General features: G+C 38.4%; 1 protein-coding gene across 2 annotated transcripts in view; it reads left to right on the forward strand.

Annotated features, from left to right (window-relative positions):
* SYT1 (synaptotagmin 1) overlaps nt 1-16,227 on the forward strand; it is a 337,461-nt gene that overhangs the window by 235,793 nt on the left and 85,441 nt on the right. For both annotated transcript variants that reach the window (XM_085221774.1, XM_085221782.1), the window contains exon 5: nt 10,751-10,935. In XM_085221774.1, coding sequence (XP_085077900.1) covers nt 10,751-10,935 — 185 coding nt within the window. The remainder of the gene's footprint in view (nt 1-10,750; nt 10,936-16,227) is intronic.

Here is a 16,227-nt window from a genome sequence, read left to right on the forward strand (position 1 = left end):
TACGTATCTTTGTATTGACAGCCATGTGCTCGTAGAACAGGCTTCTGCAACAGCTGTTGTGCAGATTCATGTCAGTGGAGTTTCCTTTGGAAGTTTGCTCAGCCAAGAAGAACTGAGGGGAGTTATCTTTTGCTGTGCTTATTGTGGCATGGGTAAGGTGTGCAGTGGCAATGGCTCTCTCTTTTCATCTCAAGGCTTGAGGTGACTGTACTATTGGGACTATCTCCTTCTCGACAGGCAGAGCTGGTACAATTATCTTGATCAGCAATGCTGGGCTAGTGGTTAGAGTTATGAAAACATTCCAGGAAGCATGTGTGAAGAAAGCTTGAATCGACTTAGCCTTTCAGGCTTTTTGGCGGACTACTCACACCCTCAATCACACAACACTGTGTCACCAGTGTTATACCATTCCCAAGACTTCTGCAATGTGGCTGGTTTGCTCTCTCCTCTTTGCTGATCTGAATGTAGTGCATCACCAGTGACATATACTCCTCTACATACCCTGCACTGCTTGTTTCTATGGAGAGATCAGACACACAGACAGACATACCCCATCCAGATCAACAGTCAACCCACGCACGTGTATTTGAATGTGAGCCTAGTCCTGAGGTGCCTCAGGAGCTCACATGCAAGAAATGCCTTCTGGGAAAGAGTGGAGGTCACAGCCTAGATTGTGTGGCATTATTGATGTACTGTATTTTTGCTTGGGGCATTCATATTACAAGCTGCCCTCTGCCAACTATTTTCATAGTTGCCTGAGAGCCTGGGGAACAATTTCTGTTTTGATTTCAAGCTTGATCTGGAAGACCAGAAAGGGCCATGGTTGAAAGCTGGGTTGTCTGGTGCTAACTGCTATTGCTTCAAGAATGCAGCTGACTTGAGCACTTATTTTGAAGGATTCTGCCGAAGAAGGCCTCTAGTTTTTCATTTTCTTATGCTCAGGGCCTAGTCTTGGCTGTAACCTTGGCTACTGGCATGCTATAAAGGTGCCAAGTTGGCCAGCTGAGTGTCCTCCAGAAAGAGGGCATTCGTGTTGTAAGTGACCATGATCCTAGGAGGATCTTGTGAGGTGAAAAAAGGTTTTATTAGAAAGGGCTGCACACAACAGTGTGCTGGGTGATGTGTGTGGACGGACTGAATCTGGTAACATACAAGCCTGGTACATTCTCCTAGGCTGATGTATGAGTAAGGGTCTGGCCCTGCGAGCAATTGGTTGGACCAAGTTGCCCACATGTGTGGCCAAAGGCTTGGGACTTTACACTGCAAAGCCTGTCAGGTCAGTCTGTCATTTTATTTCATCTATGTGCAGTATCTAATCCGGTGAGGCATTTCTTCTGAGTCAGTGCCTTTGAGCACTACCCACACACAAATGAGTGTCTATTAATAATGATAATATTTAATTAAATAATCTTGTTCAAAGTTATATCTGTATATTTTAAGTAACAGATCGAGAAATGCTGGCATTCAGTTGATTTCATTAGGCATACACTATTGCCCAGAAAAAGGAATATACTTTTACAGATACATTCCTATCACAGAAAAAAGTACATGGTTTTTCGTATTCGCTATTATTGCTGCCTATATACACCAGTTGACCTACATTCCCAAAAAAAAAAAAAAAGTTTTAAAACAAAGCTGTCTGGAAGAAGGAGATTGGCTTTTGTTTGCTTCTTGATTGTTTTTATAATTGATTTTTCACTAGTACTGGTATGAAATTAATTTTTTTAATCGTTCAGGACATTGAAGGTATGAAAAAGTTCCCAAACTTATTAGAAATTAGCCTTTCTCACTACTTGTCATGCTTAAGTATGCAAATACATTCCTGTTGAAATTATTAAAAAGAAGAAAAACGACAGCGAAGACTCTTCATATATCTGAAAATATTAATCAGTTTTAGAAAAGGACTGTTTCCATGATTTTTAACTGCAGAATGCATGTTTCTTGAATAATTTAATGGCAGATACAATACATATATACTATATGCACATATCTATACATTTATATATATATATATACACACACACATATATATAAAGGAACTACCCTCTGTGCTGTAGATGAGTCTTTAACCTGTTTTGTTCTTGTAAATCAGAGAGTAAAAAACAGGTTAATCCCAGGCCTGTTAAAGGAGTTAATAAAAGCAAATATATAAACCTGCTTAGTATCAGTTCAAAGTCAATAATGCAGCTCTACTGAGCTGTGTAGTGGGTAGAGGCAAAAGATCATATCCTAAGGGAAATGGTGTCATACTTTTTATAAATAGAAAGAGGTTGACTATTCACAAGTTAGAAATACTCTGCTTTGACATTTGGTCTTTTTTTACATAGAGAGGTAGTAAAGTTCACTAAGAAATTTCAATAAGGAGACAAATGAAAATCTGATCTGGCAACAAAATGTAGAGAACAGAAGGATTCTTTCAATGGTAAATTCATCACTTTGGTATAGATGAGAAATGAGTAAAATCTGTTTACCATTTACCATCCCTTACTTTAGTGCTTTGAGTGTATGGGCACAATATTGCTGTCTGGATAATAAAATGGCAGGAGTCAGAAAGAAAAGCTATTGTCATTAAAGCTGAGATACAAAAAACTGTTATCAAAGTAGCACATAATGAGAACTTGAGTCTCTTAGTGTATGCTACAGCTCTAAAGTGAAAAGGGCCCAGACACCCTGCAAGCCTGGAGCACAGAACAGGACCAGTGGTCACCCTGCTGGCCGTTGTTCCACACCCACTGTTCTGTATGAAACAGCAGGGCAGAAAGCCTGGAAATACTCCTCTGGCTTAGGAAGAAGCAAAGTGGAAGAGGTGCTATAATGGTATACAGGCTAGAGAGCAGCCCTGAAGAAAGAGGTCTGTAGATTCTGATTGGCAGCAGGTTGAATAAGTCAGCAGTGTGACCTGGCAGCCAAAAGGGCCAACTGTACCCTGGGGTGCTTCAGGCCCAGCACTGCCAGCAGGGTGAGGGGAAGGGTTATCCTGCTCTCTGCACTGTGCAGCCTCACCTCCAGCACTGGGTGCAGTTTGGATGCCACAGTATCAGAAGGATATGTGAGGAGCCAGGGGTTGGACAGGATAATTCCTCTGGGTCGCTTCCAACTTGGGATATTAGTGATTCTAAGAAACCTGTATGCAACAGCATCCCATGTTACGTTTATGTATGTTAACTGAACATTGGCATAAAGACAAGATCGTTTCTTTAATTTAATCTTGTCAGAAATCATAAATCAGTCCCTTTTTTAAAGAATTTTATATCTGCATAATATTTTATAACAAAATGTGCCAAATTAGCTTTTTCTTTGTCGGTAATAGATTTTTTTATCTAATTTTAAAAGTTGTAGCATCTAACATGTACGGTAAATGACTAATTCTGGTGAGGAATGCAATTCCTCTTTTCAGAAAATGAAATTCAACCTGGTCCTCATATTTGCAGAGAAAGCCTTGAAAATATGACAAAAATATATTCCCAAGTGCTTGGAAACTGAGAAGTAAAATAAAACAAAAACAGTTCATAGCATACAATGAATGAAATCAGTTAAGAAAATCAACTATACATAGGCATAATTGTTTTTTTTTTTTTCCCATCAATTTCATTACTTTTGACTCTTGATTTCTGAGTCCTAAGATTGATATGAAGGCAATATTTTGTCCATTTTCAAATTCCAGTTTGAAGTCAGAGGCAGTTTCATGACTTTTTGTTGTATTCCTCCTTTAAACTATCATCAGAGTAAAACATGCAGTATGTGTCATGGGAAAAGTGAAATGCTCTTTAATTACAAATTGCCATTGTCCACACAATGGAAAACATCTCAGGCTTCTGCAGATTTGTTTGTCAGTGTTGAATATTAGCTTCATGAGTTGTTTTGTGTCTTCTCAGGAAAGTATTTGGACTCAACTGCTGTTGATACATACACTGTTTTTGGAAAGCCTTCAGCAAACCTGTTTGGCTTCCAGATCCAGTTCGAGGCTCCAGCTTGCTTCATCTTCGCCAGCTGCTGACTGTGTCCGATGCTTTCTCTGGCAATTATCTAGAGCCTAAATTCACTTATTTTATTTTAAAAGCTGAAGGCAGTAGATAAAAAGAACTGATAGGAAGCATCAATCTAAAAATATTATCCACTTGATTAGAAAGTGTTTTCCACCAAAGTTTTTCCTTTTTCTGCTCCATTTTCTGTAGTAAGTGACCCGGTGGTTCTGTTGGACAGGGAAAGGTGCTACATTTGTTGAACTGGCCAGCACTGTGGCCCTCTGCAAGGGACATGCTATGCAGCATGGAACTGGGCTGTGGTTTTTTCCCTTGGGCTGCTGCATGCCAACTGGTAGAGACATACTGGAAGCAGTGGGGTTACACCCCTCTGTAGAAGTCGATGGGTGGAACATACTAGAGCTGCTGAATTTGCCCAAGGAAGGGGGAGGTAGCAGCAGATGGGAGGGCTGGGAGCTGTGGGAGGATGAGAGCTCAGGTAGCACCATGTTGTGGCTCCCACAGACTGTGGCTGATGGTGGCTGAGCTGAAGTCAAGCCTGGGAGAGCAGCCCAGACTAGAAGCAACACAACCAGCAGCGGGGAAATTTTTTTTAACTATCTTTTGCCTGTATTCTCTTTTATTTTGAGTTCAAGAGCAGATGAGCTGGTTGACAGAGGATCTATTTTTGGTTTAGTATTTTTTCAGATGAAACCTGACACTTGAGTTTGAAAGCCCTGCTGATCTCTCTGAAGTACTTCTGTCAAGGAGACATCTCAGCAGCTTCACTGCCTCACTGTCCAGTCTCACCTGGAGACTCCTTACTCTTGCCTTTTCAGCCATATATCTCAGGAGATGAGGAGAAAGGAGCTGCTGAGACTGAGCGATAAGGACCTGAGGGAGAAAAGTAGCAGAATGCGTAGGTGAGACAGAGAGAGAGGGAGAGCAACAGAGATAGAGATAGTTCCGCTCTGCTGGGTAGATGATTTTACCATAAATTGCAGCTTCCATGTGCCCTAAAAGGTGAATTAATACTAACAATAATGAATGTAATAGACTCGGAAATTTTCATAGTAGATGTGGTTCACTTTCAGGTAAATATTTTGGTCATTTAAAGCATTTTGATTTCCAGCTGTGGGGTATTCATCAGGTTCTGGAGTGGATCAACCTCTTCAGCTGAATTTGTAGCAATATCTAAGATTCCTGCTAAATTCAATATCAGTTTATTTGCAAAAACATGAATGCTCAACCATGTGATGTTGGCGTAATTTCACATGAGGATATCTAACAAACAAGATACAGGCAGGAGTACATTCAATGAGTGAAGCCCATGTAATCAGTGTAGTTTCACAGACTATTTTCATGTGGGGAACTTTCACTTTCAAAATGTACATCTCTTAGCTCAGTTAGAGCCTCAGTAACTTTCGTAATATTCATGGCAGGAGCACATTGCTCAAGAAGTAGAGGAGGGACAATACAGCATGAGAGCATTTTATTTTTAACAGAAACCTTAGTAAAGGTTCCTTTTAGTAATAGGTCAAAGCCATTAACTCAAACACATAAAAAAACTGAGATAAATGTAAGAATGTGAAAATAGTGTTCTGCAAACAGGCTGTTAAAGCAAGGTTTCACATATAAGAGTGTTTGGGAAGAATATACAGCTGCGTAAGCCTGAAGGTTAGCATTTAATCACCAGTATATTTAAGCACATATTTGCAGTTTTTCTCTGCTTCCTTTTCAAGTAATTCTATCATGTATCAGTTTTTCCTTTTCTGTACATTGATCACCATTGTATTCCTTCTGCTGTGAGTAGTGGCATCCACTGGATCCTTGCTCTTAGTACACATACTTTTTTTTAAAAATAATTTCTAATTAAAGTTGAATGGATTCCCAGAATGTTGCCCCTTGAAAGTTGCTATAGAGAAAGAATATGGCTATATATTATTTTTGCTTTCTGAGTAGAAGCTGTAAATGCAAAAAATCTACAATAAAACTGCATTTTAATAAATGAAAACTGCCACTACTCTCATGCTTAGGTGACAAGAGATTTAGCTTAATATGTAGCGCTTCACATACAGCTATGTGACAGTTGCATCTTCCTGTAAAGTATCATGCTCCCCCTGAAACACAGGTTATTAATATTTATCAATTGCAACATACCATGAGCCTCCTTTGTACTATAGTATGGAATCTGCCATCATCTGATAGCCCTTTGCTGTCACAGTTTAAATGGGGCTGTTAATTGCTTAATTGGGAGTTGTCATTAGATAGCTTCTTTGGTATGGAAGTCTTTGCTTTTTAATTCAGCTTTCTCTCCTCAGTTCTTTCTTGACCTTCCTTCTCTTCGGATTCTTTTTTAAGCTAATGAGGTTTCCTCTGACATTACACGCAGAAAGGGAGGAAAATTATTAGGATGAAGGATTTTATTCTCTTCTACAGACTACAGCACTTTGATGCTGTTACACATTTTGTGACTTCCCTCTTACTGCCTTTCCTCGGGAGCCAAATGTTCTCTGAGGCATTTGATAATTTTAGAACGTCTGACAGGAATGTCAGTTTTAGACCCAAGACCTGTATCTCTCCAAGCATTTTGTGTAAGGCTAAGTAAGGATATGTTTATATAAAGGGCACCATTTGTAGCTCTTAAATGGAGTAACTCAGTAATATGTATTTTCCTTTGCATCTAGCATATTTGGTAGAACAAGATTTAATGACAGGGTGGGATACAAGCTATATTTAGTACAATGAATTAAAACCAAATCTGTGGTGTGAAGCACTTTGTCCTGAGGGCCCAGTGCCACACTGCAAACTTTGTAGGGGTAATGGTTCAGATTATGTATGCTCCCATGGACTGAGTGCCCTTTGCAGTTTGGAGCACAATAAGAGTAGCTCTATGAGCAACTATTGCCACTATTCCATCCATGCCCTCTCAGATCTTGCGCACTGTGAGCCTAAGCACGATAAGTGGGGATGATCTGGAGATCTACCTCATCAGCGCACTGTTAAGTCCAAACTGAAATGGTAATGTCAGTGCACCACAGCTGCCATGTTTGTGAAATGGATACAGACACATCAAATGGCCCACAGCATGCACTCAACCCTGGCTGACCTTAATGGTAGGAAACAGCACAGAGAAAGAGAGAGAGCTTACAATTCCTTTAGCTGCTTCCATTTCTAACTGATGTTCAGCATGAGTGAAGGATGCAGTGTCCGTACCAAAAATGTCTCCATTATCAACACAATCCTGGAGAGTTTATTCTTTCCAGTGCCTTAATATTGCTCAGGGAAAAGCCATGCATTTCATTTTCCCTGCAATTTCCTTTTACTCCACTCCTGCATTTCTGAGTGTACACTGCTTGGATTGGATCAATAAGACTAATTAAAAACTTTGCTTACTAACTACGCTACCTCAATAGATCTCCTTCTATAGATCTGTCTGTACAAGCCTTGGAGGTTCACCAAATCACGTAGTGATTCATGACAGTGTCTTTAAGACCACAGGAGCAGAACAAAGAAAATAGCACTGAAATACCGGAAAGCTTATGCACATATTAATTATACTTAAAGCTATAGCTTTTCCTTGACAGCTTACTTAAGTATTGCTTGTTTCAAAGCACCCCCTTGTGCTGGCACTAGGTAAGACAAATTGTACAGGAAGCTTCTGGCTCTCTGATACCTCTCTATCACTTGGTCAGGATCTGTGTTTTTTATGTCACCCAAAACCTTTTTTCTGCTGCCGAGGCCTTTTGCTTAATGGCTCATGTCCAAAGTCCTCCTGAGGTTTCAAAGTACACTACTGAAACCGATCAAACTGATTGAATATAGATGGAGGTAGCCTTCAAACTGTAGATTCTTGTTGATGACTAGGAAAATGAAATTACGTGAACATCGTATCTGTGGGAAAGTCTAACTAGATTTAAGCATTATGAATTTCTGAATGGAGCCACTTACCAATGACAAGTTCATATACTGTCCATAAAGTTTTTGTATATATTATTTGCAGTTGGTATGCCAAAATATTAAAGACAGTAGTTTTGAGACTTCCAAAGTTTGAGTGACTTTAGTCATTTCCTTCTGGGCTGTCCAAAACTACTTTTTAGAAATATCTTTTTTCTGGAATTCAGGCTCCTCTGGCAGTGTCATGAATTGAGAGAAACAAATACGAAAACCCTCCAAGTCTATAATAAATTTGGAAAATCTTGGCTGAATTATGTAATAATGATTAACGTTTATTTAGATAATGTTTTTGAAAAGCAACAACCATCATTTCTAAAATCAAAGCTAGTGATAACAGTATGTTTCACTTCTCTTAAATCTAACACATGTATCCACTGCCAGCAATATTAGATTGGGCAATCTCTGTCAGTGGCAATGTTCTGCTGAGACATCTCCTTGACAGACGCAGTGCACTTTCATTTGGGAAAAAAATCCATTCTTTTTGTTTTTTCAGACTTGAATGTCAAAGATGTTTTGGAAAATGTCCAGATTCTGGATTTCCTCCATTTTTTATTCTTTATTTCTTATGCTTTCTGTAACAAAAACAGAGCACATTTTCCTTGAGGGATTCTGTATAATTCTTGGTGTCTCAGATATTAATTTGGTGATCATTAAATTGCATCACAAGAGCTATTGGGTGAAATTAAATTACAAATAGATGAAAGCAGACAATGCACTATTAAAAAAAAAAAAAAAGTGAGGTATCTGCAAGTGTTTGAAATTTTCCCCAAGACACCCTACATTGTTCATCCTCCAGAGAACCACGGCAACAGAGCCAGAATACCACTTTGCAAAACAGCTACAGCACATAGGCACCTGACTTCACTACCTACACATGCTTTTTCATCTGTAGCATGCGTATTTATATATCCTACGCACATTCCCTGTCTCCTCAGTTCCTTGGTTCTCCCATCTTAGCTGCATGTGATGTGCTCTGCCTCTCTTTCCCCCCACAGTGCCACCCTGCCAGCAGAACCCATCCCATACTCCCCTTACTCCCTGTGTTGCCTTACGTTGTGCTTTGAGCATTCCTGGCGAGGCAGCAAAACAAATAGCTGGTAGGTTTAGGCACATCAATCATTTCATTATTGATGTAACTCTTAAGAATTAGCTTAGGTAAAAAATACAACGTTCTACAAATGCTATCTCAAAGGCTATGTGTTTAATACAGTTTAAGTGCACCAGTGAAGTTTAAATTTGAAAAGGGCACGCTGCCTGTGAAAGGTAATGATTTTACATTTGCAAGTGCTGAGTGAAAAGACAAAATTTTGTGGAAGTCAGGTGTGCTATGAAGTGTTACTGTTGCACCTGATCTGAAGCAAAATGAAAGCAGTAATGCATGAAATACAGATTTTAATTTGTGATAAGTGCAGATCTAATACAACTTTTATTGCAGAATTCTTACTGCTGACTCCATAAAATACATCACATAAACAGCTGTTAATCTGTTCACTTTATCTTTTAACATTCATTTGTTTAGTAATCAGTTCTCATTTGTTCTACATATGGTATAGCTTCTCTTTTATAGCAGCTGCATATAATGAACATTTGGAGGCTCAAAATGTATTACAAAAATTACTGTTTAACATTTTTCTGCATTATTTTTCTATCTGTCACCAAGGACTTTTGAACGAAAGTTAGGAATTAAAGTCATTAAACATAGAGTAAGGAAAGTTTAGGTGCTTTGTCTTCTTTCTGAACTGATAATTTGTAGTCGAATTTCCCGTGACTGTGCTTCACACTCTGCTTAGCTCCTTTAAGCAATTAATTTTCTCTATTTATACTGTCCATTCCCTTCTGTGATTCACTGACGTCAACATGTCAAATTTGATTCACTTGTCAGTTTTGTTCTGTATTGTATGAGAGACCTCTTGGTAACGCACTCAGAGTAACTTACAGACCTGGTAGACTGAGTGCATTTAGAGATTTTAGAAAATGACAGTTTAAAATATTTAAAGTATCATCAAGTGTTCTGGTTCACTGTCGCGATCTGTGGTCATTAAAACTGAGCTGTGTGAACGTAATTCCCTGCTGGACTGTTTGAGTGTCATCTTAACTCCTTTTTTCCAACATTCTGATCTTTAACAAGACCATTTTATTACAGTAAGTGTTCTGTATTGTTTATTCATAATTCAGTTGTGTCCAGATTCCTGTAAAGAATGAATAAATCGAACAAATGCTTTTCTTGATAGCAAAATACGGGTGAAAACCTAACTATGTACTGCAACGCTGCTGATATTAGGGTATGATGACTAATAGCACACATGCCCTTGGATTGGCCAGTAGTATGTCCTTGGTCAGTGTTTACTGGTGACCTTGACCTGCACTGTGTTGTGCGGAGTCTACACAGCAGCAGGCAGAGAAGAAGTTCATCAAATCTGGCTGTTGGATCTGATGCCATTCTGAAAACAGGAAATTCCTGGCTGGTTCTGCCCAATTCAGCCACAATGGCAGGTGGGTTGTGGAGATGATTAAAGAAAGCAAACTATTGCCTAAGTATGCCGAACGTATCGTATGCTGTTTTCAGATGGCTGATTTATTCAGAATAGCTGCAAGTTAATTTGCTATGTGTCACTAGTCACATAAATAGATAGATATTGGCACTGTGTGTGCAAATGCTCAGTTGGGGGAAATATACAAAAGATGATAGTGTTTTAGAAAGAATTTCAGGCATTTCTGCAAGGCATTTTCTTTGCAAAAGATTTAGCTGTAAGAGAACTGTGCTTGTTTCTAAATTTAACCCTACTAATACCTTTACCACCTTCTCTTTTTTGTTTCTTCTTCTCTTCCAGTGCCACCTTGGGCCTTAATAGCCATAGCCATAGTTGCAGTCCTATTAATCCTTACCTGCTGCTTTTGTCTCTGTAAGAAATGCTTGTTCAAAAAGAAGAACAAGAAGAAGGGGAAGGAGAAGGGAGGGAAGAATGCTATTAACATGAAAGACGTTAAAGATTTAGGAAAAACCATGAAAGACCAGGTAAAGTACCTCTCCTTTTCTTCAACTCTTGAGTTATGTTTGCAGAATTCTGCCTGATGTGTCTAACAAAAAGATGTTGTTCTTGTTGCCTTGATAGTTGCTCTGTGAAGAGAGGACTGATTGTCAACATCTTCTCAATAGCATCTTGAAATGTGAATATGGGTATGGCATCACTGATAAAGCAGCCAACCAGTTTCTCTCCTCTGCTAATAAAACGAACAGATTTGTAGTAACTCATCTGGAAGGAGAAAGTTTATTGAGAGTATCTTGGCTGTCACAGAAATGTTGCAAATGTGTACAACTTTCAACAGTCTATTTTCAGGACTTTGACCAAGAACAAGTATAGCATTTATCTTTCTAGCAGTACTTCTGAGCACAGCTGATAAGCAAACATAGATCTTTACTCTGAATCTCCTTTTACACAGAACCATAAGGTCAACTGAGAAACAAACAACAGCATAGAAGAGAAAATGAGAAACATGCAAAGGAAAACAATAAGAAATTGCAGAGAGCATTCAGCACAGTCATACTGAGAGAATTTATTTTGTGCAAGAGGTGAAGCTTAAAGATATCAGAATATACTTGTAGCTCTAAGTCAGTGGAGTAACTTAGAGGAATAGATTAGCATAATCTATTTGAGTAGTATCATCTTCATGAGAGCAGACAAACTTGTCCTTTAGATCTGCTTCATTAAAGAAAGCAAAAGTTGCAGGACCTAATCCTCAGTGCAGCAGACTTCATTAATATGTTCCTGAAATATTACTTTTTTTAATCAGGATTTTATTATTGTCTTTCTTCCTTACAATTCTGTGTTAAAAATTCATAGGTAAAGCTAGTGAGAACAAGCAGAAGAATAGGGAAATAATTGCAAAGAATTCATGTGTTCTTATTGCATTGCCGGATTTCTTAAGCAAAGACAAAGGGCTCTATTTTTCAAACAAAAAATACTGAGGAGACTTAGAGAATTGCTATATGAATCCTCTTTAGTAGTTGACAATAACTGTAAAGATATTACATATGTCTGTGCTCCCAAGACCTTTCACAAGATTTAGCCAGAGTAATTCAGAAGTGCTTATCCAGCCAATGATAAAAGATACAAGCAAAGTAAGGAATGAATAGTTCCTCCCATTAGCTGGAATCCAGTGTGTGAGGAAAGACAGGTTGATTAGTAATAGAAGCCAAATCTGGGAGCCTGAGGAGTAGTGGCATCAGATCAAGAGCAAGATCCAGGAAAAGCCTAGAGAAGAGTAGCTGAGAGTTGTATGGAGCAGACCAGCAGAAGTGGTGGGATGTCACTGTTCACTGATAGAACAGCCACTGATGAGGCTCATCAGCCAGTCCTCAAGAGTCCTGCTACAGGCTAGCATAGTTTTCCAGGCATGTAAGTCATGACTGGGGAAGAATATCAAACGTAGGGGAGGAGATCTTGTAATTTTTCTGGCTGGCTGCAGCTATTTCCAGTTTCCAAAAGGACAGGTTTTTTTGTTGCTCAGTGGATAGTAGTCACTGCTGAAATGTCAATGCACAAGGCTGCAGTTAATTTTTCTAGGCTATACATTATATCAATAGAGTAGACTTTAGATGGTGCCCTGGTGCACAGCTTCAACCTTGGTTCCACCAGGAGGGAAGATGCTTTTCATGTACCATGTACAGCACTTTCAGCTGGTGTACTGAAGTGCAAAGCTTCAAGTATAGACACAAGGCAAATTCATATCTGCAAAGAACCTCAGCAGCACGCTGAGTCAGTAATGTAGATGTACCTGTTTCAAGGTCAGAAAGATAAGTGAGGTTGAACTTGGAATACGACAGAGCAGAAATTTGGTGTTTTCCTTCGAAAAAGATTTTGTATTTTACTGATTTTGTTTTCTCTGTATGATAAATATGAAACAAACCCTTTTACTTTAAGCACCCAGATTTAGGATTCATTAATTCCCTGTACTTAATTTAAGATTGTATTATTAAGTAATTGTGAGTTATTTCCCCACAAGCCATACATGGTAAGTCACTTCATCAATTGTTGGTTTACCCAGGGCTACTTTTAGCTAGCTTCTTTCCATTGAAGCAAGGGTAATTTGAAAGAACTCTGATTATGTCTGTGGAAAAATCCCTTGCGATGTTGTTTGCTGTGTTTTACCAATGTTACTAATTATAACAAACCTAATACTTCCTTGCAGGATAAATAATGTGCAGTTTGTTTATTAATATTAATGTGGATTTTCTTCCATATCATTTAAGACCATTGTTGTATTGACAATATATTATTAAGTGTTTTTAATTGTATTTGTTAGGACCTGGATAAATGACCATGGATTCTTGGAAAATAAATATATAAAATGCAAAATTTTATAATGTAATTAGTATTGAATTTAATAACTTCATTTTTTCTGGGAAATTTTGATAAAAAGCTGATTCATGGCTCCTTATTTATCAAAAAAGTAGCTCAAACTTTGAAATGTTGCACCGTTAGGTATTTCAAGATGTTTCCATTCAAAGTATTCTGGATAGGTATTTAAACATACTTTTGCCCAAATATTTTGTGTTTTAACTGACGTGGTTTGATCTGCACAGTAAACCTGATGAGGATAGATTCTCAGCTGAGAAATATAAATGTTGGACCCTTAGTAAGTGACTGCATCACCAGCTCTCTAGCCAGTTTTCCTCTTACGTGTCTGGGATTTCTAAAGCAGGTTGATTGAGTTACCTCCCTTTATTTCATACTAGTCGGAAATGTATACATTTTAGGTCCTTGGCATTGAATAGTTTCTAACAACTTAATTCTTGATTTTTCAAAACTCAGCTGTCTTTTTTTTCTTTTTTTTCAGCATGAGTGATTTTTTATTCTGGCAGTTTAATCTGGAATTATTAGTGCAGGCTTTAGTATACCTAGCTAAGCTCAGTGCAATGTTAAATGTAAAATACTTCACAAAAGAGGAATGAATCACTTTTGAGGTTCTGTCACAGAACAGAAAGGGGTGAAAAATAAAAAGTAATTGTAAATCAGGATGTTAATCTATTGCCTTTATAAAGGGCAACATACAGTACCAAAAATCTTAAATGTTGTCAAAAAACAATAAGCTTAGTTCAGTCATCGTTAAGCCTGAATGTATGAGTGCTAATTACCTGCTGCCTTCAGCTGAGAGTACATAATAGCAGTTGATAGGCACTTGGCATCTTGCAAGATCCTAGTTCCCTAGGTGCACAAAACTTGAAAGGGAGCAGCATTTGGCAGTATCAGCCTCTGGAAGTGTAATTTCCAGCTTAGCCTGGTTTAGTTTGTCAGAGAGAATTTCTGGCTTACATGTGCCCATGCTGACCTGCATTTCCATGCCAAATCCTTATAGAGTCGTATAATTTGGCATAAGTGAAGATCCTTTTGACACAGAGACTCAGTTGGATCAATAGTCAAGCACAATAGCTAGATATTATAGAAAGAGAAATGATTTTTGCTTCTGTTAGACTTACGCTTCAGAACACAACTTTTCTGAACACAACTTTTAGTCTGATTTTTCAATGAGAAACTGTGAAATAATATACATTATGAGCAAATTTGATTGCAGTGAAGTGAGAGAAGAGTTTAAAGTAAGACAAGGCTTTCAGTCTTCAAACACATTTCTACAGCTCTCCATGGTTACTTTTTCAAGCAGAGTACACAACTCTGCCAAGAACTGGGAGGAGGCAAAGATTCTGTTTGGGGAGCCGAATTATTATAAGAATGTACTAAAAAAGGTCATTTCTCCATGGTTTTTGCTAATGTTTGTATGTGGATGTTTTAATTTTTATTTCTTCCTTCTATGTCCTCCTTGTCTGTGTTGTGTCTCATGACTGTTCTGGATTGTCACTTGCGGTAGGTTTACTTTGCTATTCGGATGCACCTAGTCTAAAGTTCTGATACATATAGTCTTTTGACAGCTCTGGCTCCTCAGCTGAGATTTATATGTAGTAGCTTTGGTACACACATCAAGAGGCTGAACCAAACTGATTGGGTATTTTCTTGGTGGGGGAAGGCTAGAGGAGGTGAAAAGAAGAGGTTGTTATTTTTTCTGTAGTTCAAATATTTCGTCAAACTGTACTAGAAAGCTCAAGTTTGAAATCGATGGGTACCTAAAAAGAACTTGCTAGTGTTATTTCCTTCTGCTATAAATGTCACCTTATCAATAGTAGACGAAAGCAAAAAGTGTTTTTTACTGTCTTAGCATCAGTAAAATTATTGGTACCCCATGAAATTTGCTGTGGGCTGTCACATCATCCCAGTACAGTGTACATGCTTTAAGTTCATAGTACTCCATGACAAACTCTTTTACATGATCTTACTGCAGATTTCTCTGGGTGTACCTGAGTGACTACTGGCACCAGCATTTTTATGAGATCTTCCCATCACACTTTTCATTCTTGTAACTTCCCAGTCTCTTCCACGCCTCGAGTGGCTACTTTTTACCTTAGGAAAAAAAGCCCCAAACACCCAGCCGTAGAGACACTGTAATAGCTGCTGATTTATTGGGTCTGAATATAATGCATTGGTACAGCAACATTCTTAATTAAGCTCAGCCTATGGGCTGAGGAAAGGAATAGACTTAATCATTTCAGTCATGAACAGTGGCACTGAAAAATTACTAAAATTTAGCTCTGTTGCTTGAGAACGGTTGCTGGGGTCATCTGAACCTTTTATTAGGTCACAAAGCATTTTTGGAGAACGAGATTTAATATCTCAGTCATTCCTCATTGCATCAGGCTGAAACACTGTCACTAGTGAAACATTTTTGTTTTACAATGGATGCGTCTGCTAAAAGAAACAGGAGATCTGGGATCAGGTATATGTGCTATACCCTGGAATATGTAGAGTATACTTCTGACTTCTTGTGGCCTTCAGTTGTTCATGAACTTCTTTGGATCTTTGTTTTTCCTTTATGTAGGCTTTTCTTTTCCATTGGGGTGAAGTACTAACTTCATCACAATATTACAGTTAGTTTTCATGTATTAATTGCAGTGAAATTATGGGACGTTATAAAATAATACAATAGTGAGAGCTGCAATAGCAACAGACAGTTTCGGCAGTAAACCCTTTTTCCTTAAAAGAAACAAAACACTGAAGAGCTTTTTAATGTTAGGTACCTTCAGAAATATTTCAAAGTCATGTGTGTTCACCTGCTTGAGGAAAGTTGGTAAAATGAAGTCAGTAAAATCTGCACCAGCTTCCAAAGAGCCTGTATTTCACTCAAAGGTACCCAAGCCTTTATTGCCAAGTATAGTCCAGTAGGATCTTCCGTGGGGATAGAAACGCTTTTCTTCTGCAGT

The sequence above is a fragment of the Meleagris gallopavo genome, chromosome 1 (assembly GCF_905368555.1).
Source record: "Meleagris gallopavo chromosome 1, MGAL_WU_HG_1.1, whole genome shotgun sequence".
Classification (NCBI taxonomy): domain Eukaryota; kingdom Metazoa; phylum Chordata; class Aves; order Galliformes; family Phasianidae; genus Meleagris; species Meleagris gallopavo.